The 6,821-nt window shown below is 27.7% G+C and overlaps 1 protein-coding gene across 1 annotated transcript; it reads right to left on the reverse strand.

Moving 5' to 3' along the window:
- Positions 1 to 372: 372 nt before the first annotated feature.
- LOC145002840 (uncharacterized) lies at positions 373 to 3,779 on the reverse strand. The gene is made up of 3 exons (XM_078962029.1): positions 3,000 to 3,779; positions 917 to 1,456; positions 373 to 471 (listed from the first exon to the last, which is right to left on the reverse strand). Exons 1-3 carry the CDS (start codon positions 3,777 to 3,779, stop codon positions 373 to 375), a joined length of 1,419 nt encoding a protein of 472 aa, XP_078818155.1.
- Between the last annotated feature and the right edge of the window lie 3,042 nt (positions 3,780 to 6,821).

Below are 6,821 nucleotides of genomic sequence, written 5' to 3' on the forward strand. Positions count from 1 at the left end.
TATTTGGAATTTTTCACAGATTTCCGTAAAAAAAATATCAAAAATCTAATGTTATAACAAAAACCGCCTTAAATACAACCCATCCCACACCACACTGTGGTACACTTTGTTATGACTTCATTCAAACTCGGACTTTTTACTAGTTTGAAGTAAATATCAAACATCAATCTTTTCTGTAGGTGAATCTAATTACTTTAAGATAATCTATATATAGAGTGCATATTTCTTTAGTAGATCATACTACAAAATATAGATATACTTTCAAAGTATATCTAGGCTATAACAAGATTCCTTAAACGGAATTTAAAAAAAAAAAAAAAAAAAAAAAAAAAAATTCATCACCAATGCAAGATAACAAATATATTTAATCTATCATGCGATTAACTCATCTTCCATGCAATCCCTCAATTTTAGCATTGCAACCTCCAAGCCATCAATTCCAACCACGTCGCAACATTCGGTTTTCCCATTCTATTACACAACAACAAAATAAAATAATTATTTTTTTTAACATTACTAGAAAATATTTGGAATGATTTTTTATATATATAAAATTGGAACATTAGGCTCTTGGTTTTCACTTTAACTTAATATATAGTAATGATTTATTTACTTCTAATAGCTAGCATCCATGCATCCATAAAATGCATTTTTAATGGAACATTTGAATAATGTGACATATGTAGTTAACATTAATGGATTAACCTCAAACCATAGTGAGTTTTAATGTCGAAATTTATTGTATAGGAAGTTCAAGAAAAAAAAAAATTTAAGTTTAAATTATAATTTTCATTGAACTTTTATAAAGCTCAATACGATTGTCGAAAAAATGATTTAAGTTGAATGAAAATTAAAATAATGACCTTTTGTTTCATGGTAGATCCCTTTATTAAAACATATTAATTATGAAACTTACTTGGGTCGGTTTTTTCATTGGTGAAACAACTTCAATTCTTGAAACAGAATCCGCAGAATTGTTGCCTGCTAATCCACATGTCGGCAACCCACGTGAAGCCATCCGAGAATACTTTGTAATGACTTCATTTCCATTGTTCTTCTTTATAGACTGAAATGTAAACACATGAGGGGTTGCACATGGATCGTTTGATAGTACTGGTCTTGTGTTGAAGATGTAAAGTGGTGGCCTCCAATTCCCCCATGGTCTGAATGTCTCAAGTGGAGTCTTTAAGATGCTACGAGAGGCTATATTCTCATAAATATGAACTGAGTAGCCCCATGAAATTGAAAAAGACCAATTTAATTGTCTGCTGTGGCATATTGTTTGTTGAAGCAAACGAGGTTGATCAACATCGGCTGCTTTCATGAGGTGATTTAGAGATTCGAAACGATCCATGGAACCAAAAATGGGATCTACATGTTCTAAATGATGAAGGGAAAGCAATGGAGCTTTTGGGTGTGCAGATAAAAAACCTGATGCATCTCCACGTAGATCCATCTGTAAAAAAAAAAAAAAAAAAAAAAAATTATATTTCTTAGAAACCACATCCTTGTTAAATGGGTACGTACATTTCTATGTTAATTAGTTGTAGTTATACCTCTATTTGAGTACAAATTTGAAAAAAATTCCTTTGTTTTTAATTATTAAAATCTGTAATTATTTACTATCTATTACACCCATATATTATATAGTTCATTTAAATCATTTATTTATAAAATTATAAACATTTGAGAAGTTGATTTATAAGAAAAATAGAAAAAATTGAATTACTAAAATTAAAATGTTTTTTCTCTTTTTAAAATTGCACAAATAACTTAGATAAATAAACAAAAAAAAAAACTATTGGACTTTAATTTAGCAATGACTTTATTATTATATTTATTGCACTTAATACATTTAATAAAAATGGAACAACCACAAAATATCATGTGTAAAAAATTTAATTAAAAATAAATACAAAATAACATCTGGCCAAATTAGTGATAATGTAACAAATCGTAAAAAGTTCTTTATTTTTTAGGGATGATTAATCGTTTGCAATATTGAAATATCTAATTACAATACTTATAATATTGTCCATTTTTTGATATGTAATAAATAAATGTTTTGTTTGACACTTGTTATATTGTTATTTAATTTGCTAAATCTCAATTTATAGTTATTTTAAATTAATTTTTTTGTTCACATGTCATTTTATGAATTTTTTTATTTTATTAAATTATATATAATATTTTAATATAATAATTTCAATAAATATAATAATAAAAGAATATTAATTTCACTAATAAACATAACTTTTAATTTGAAAATTCTCAAAATTAAGTTTATAAATTTCTTTTCTTTATTTAAATTATTTGTTTAAATTTAAAATATAAAAAACATTTTTAATATAATAAATAATTACTTATTTTTATAAATTCAAAGTTTTCAAATATTTTTATATTTATATTTAATATATATTTTTTAAATTAACTCATATAATACTTGCCTCACAACTAATGGTTAATTTATACAAGATTTATACTTGAGTCCATCTTTTCAAAGTAGTTCTCAAAATCTAAAATTGAAAAGGAACATATCGGTACATCTTTAAATAATTTTTTTTACTTTAACTACCCAACAACATATGTATATATACGTATATACATATAATCTGTAATAACACACAAGAAACTTAATAATGGCTACCATGGTTATTATATAGTCACATGATAATAGCCTGGTTACTACTCATATGATAATTAAACAGTAAATGATTGAAATCATATGACCTGTAGCTTTTTAACATAATTATCTACTTTTTATATTTCTCTTAACAAAAGCATGATTAAATATTACTATGAATAATAAGCATGCCAATATCTATTAAATTTGGACGCTAGCTTACGTAATTTAACTATTACTATCAAACATTTCTTGTTTTTCTGATAACTGGTCACATTTCATTTTTTGATAAATTGATTAAATTCCGTATTTTTATATTCAATAAATCCATAAATTACCAAATTGATAGAAGCTAGAAAAGTTCGATGACTGATACCTGATGAAGACCTTGATGAACAGTCAACGAAACGCCAAAATCATTGACACAAATCATCAAAATTAGATCAGCGCTACGTAAATATGGATATCTCTTAAAACAATCTTCAATATTTTTTTGCACCATCTTAACCAAGGGATAACTCATTATAAGTCCCGCTCCACCAAATCCCATATCATATGAGAAAAACTGATTCGACAATACACATTCTGAATGAGAACCAATGTATATGTATTTAGTATGATCATATTTTGACAATTCATCCACCAAATTATCAACAAAAAAGATCGAATCATCATCTCCCATGATGTACCATCGTACACCTTCCCTCTCTTCCCTAAAAACCTCGATCACTGCATGCACCATCCGCACCATGAGTGCTGAAACATGCTTTGATTCTACCAATAACTTTGTATTATCATCAGAAATACGAAAAGGAGGATAATTTCCCACCCATGGTAACAGATCGTCTGTGGGGGCCCTATCAAGGTAGACGTAGCCACGGGTAATGTTTGGGCGCCACCATGACTCGATGAAGGGTTTTCGATAGTGCCATGTCTTGACAGATCCTAGAAGTCCGAAAACAAGGTGGGAAACATTAGTGGTGTCCTGTGGCACTGACACTGAGGATTGGCGAGTTGTGACATGAAAGAAGTTAGCCCGGAGAGAAGTATGTTGGTTTGAGAAAGAGAAAATGACAATGGAGATGAGCAGAGATGCACAAACTGCAAGCGTTTTCCAAATCGTTATTGATGAGGGGATGTAGATAGAAGACGCCATCGCTAATGGTAGGGTGAGACTGATGAAAAATTGAACTTAAGATCGGAGGTTTTGAAGACTCGAATCACGCGATATACCTTTAAATATGTAAAGAGTAGATTTCATGCTACGTGTTTTGTTTTAACAAGTTTAAAGGCTTGGCTTTTGAGTGTAGTAGTTCCCATGATCAAAATAGAAACCATTGCAACAATCGCATGAATCAATTGTGGTCGAATCCAAAAATAGCATATTTTACGCATGAACCATATGAAGAACTGATCTAACAATCATCATCGATCTCATGGGAATCCATAGCTGGGTCACGTTTTTGTTAATATTGTAATGTATGATCGGCATGTAATGAAATGAAAAAGGATCATTGAAGCATGTCTTTTGATAGGACTGCACTGCTGATGAATTCAAATATGTCATAACATTTTTGTAATTATCTCTACCTCAGCACAAATCAACTCCAAAAATGATCTAATATCAAAGCAACAACTAATATATATATATATATATATATATATATATATATATATATATATATATATATATATATATATATATATATATATATATATATATATATATATATATATATATATATATATATATATATATATATATATATATATATATATATGGGTAAAGTGAATATACGTAACAACATTATATAAGCTTAGGTACCTAACCACATCATACTACGCAATTTTCTATCATATTTACATTGTAATTACCCAAAGTTCTTAAAATTCAACCTCGTAACTTGATTGCTTCCAAAATCTTTAGACTTTCACAATTATCTTCCTTCAAATGATGTATTTCTATCGCAAACCCCCTGGTGGGCTTCATATACTACCGTTATAAATCAAATGATGTAAGTATAATATAATATTGAATGTCTGAAAATCTTGGAAGTAAATCAAGTTAATCGTTGAAGTTTAAGAACTTTAGACGATTACAATGAAAATATAATGCAAAACAATATAGTATAATGTGGTTAGGCACCTAAGCTTATATAAAGTTGTTAGGTATATTCACTTTACCCTATATATATATATATATATATATATATATATATATATATATATATATATATATATATATATATATATATATATATATATATATATATATAATAGAGAACTATTATTAATTAAGCTACCAAATAAACAATGTAAAGCGTCAGAATATTAAACGATCAACGGCAAAATGAAAGGTTTGACTTTTAGAATAGACACACATACAATGGATTATAACAAAACTTAATTCCCTTTTTAGTTGAATTATATTAGGATATGTTTTTATCGGAAAAACAAAATTGAATATACCGTTGTTCATGATTTGTTGTCCTCCTTCATAGAGATCTATATTAATATATAAGAAATAAATTATTATTTTTTCAAAAAAAACTCACTTCATTTTTTATGTTTTTTTCTTTAATTTTTTATCAAAAAAATTATTAAATATATCAAAATTAATATTTTTAGATACTCTTTAAACATACATTTATATTGATATTAGAAAAAACAAATTTGAAATTTCAATTCAGATTCATATTGTAAATTTGCTTAGATTCACAGTGTAAATAATAGTAAGTCAGATTCACATTCTGAATTCTGAAAACTAAATTATATAAAGTTTAGATTCAAAATGAGAATAAATATATTTGTTGGTTTTACAAAACTAATTTACGAAAATGAAAATGTTAAAATATTATAAAATTATATGGAAATATATTTTGATTCATATGTAAATTTCACAAAATTATGAATGATCACAGTGTTGAGATAGTAAGTCAGATTCACATTTTAAATGTTGAAGTTATAATATTTACAATTGATCAAGTTTATTTTAATCGATACTGATGTTTATTAAAAAAGGACAAAAAGTTAAGATTTTTAATATGATTATTTTTTTTTGGATAAAATAAACTTAAATATTGCCAAAAAAACAACAAAACAAATAAGTTTTCTTCACAATTATATATATATATATATATATATATATATATATATATATATATATATATATATATATATATATATATATATATATATATATATATATATATCAAAACGGATTTTTATGGAAGAGAACGAAAAATCGTAATGTAACATCCATAAAATTCATAAAAACTTAAAACTTTTTCAAGCATTCAAAAACCATTATTTATTGCAAAATATTTTCAAAATAGTTTCATATCAGAGTATCCAGGAAATTAAATTATAAAATGCGAAGAGGTGCACGATTACGCCTTCGCTTTCCCACGGTCAGCTGAAGTACCTGAATCAAAAGTTAAAACTATAAGGCCGAAGCTTAGTGAGTTCCCCTAACATATCAACGCCATACAAACCATAACCATATCAAAACAAACATCATGCATATAGAGTCTATTTTATGACTGGACCGCCATCACCGGACCTTTAGTCTATCTGGCCCACTCTAAGAACCTTCAACATGTCTGGTCTGCCCTACCGGGCCTTCTGCCTGTCTAGACCGTTCTCCAGGCATTCAGCCTGACTGTTATGCTCCATTGGGCCTGCAGTCTATCTGGGCTGCCCTGGGTAAGTTAGGCTTCATCATAAAGTAGGTCCGTCCCAACCCACCCTAAACATACAATAAATACATACATACACACACACACACACACACACACACACATATATATATATATATATATATATATATATATATATATATATATATATATATATATATATATAACCGTAGCTAGTATGTACAAACAGTCAAACCGATCTAACAAATCACTAATCACACTAGTACAAAAATGACCTATGGTCACACTTTTGCCAAAACTGCCCAGCCACACTTTTGACTAAAACTGTGTCTAAAGGTTATTGCTAAAATTCTGTCATTGTTGTAGTGACATTTTAAGTTGTATTTCATGACCATTAGTAATATAGTTGAAACATTTAGACACGTTTAAACATAACAAATGTGACAATTATTAGCCACACCGGAAAAATGAGGCCAAATGTCACCATCCGCCACATGTTTGTCAGATATATGGAAAAACTTTGTGATGGTTTTTTTAAG

This window comes from Lactuca saligna, chromosome 6, assembly GCF_052625555.1.
Source record: "Lactuca saligna cultivar CGN05327 chromosome 6, ASM5262555v1, whole genome shotgun sequence".
In the NCBI taxonomy this organism is placed as follows: domain Eukaryota; kingdom Viridiplantae; phylum Streptophyta; class Magnoliopsida; order Asterales; family Asteraceae; genus Lactuca; species Lactuca saligna.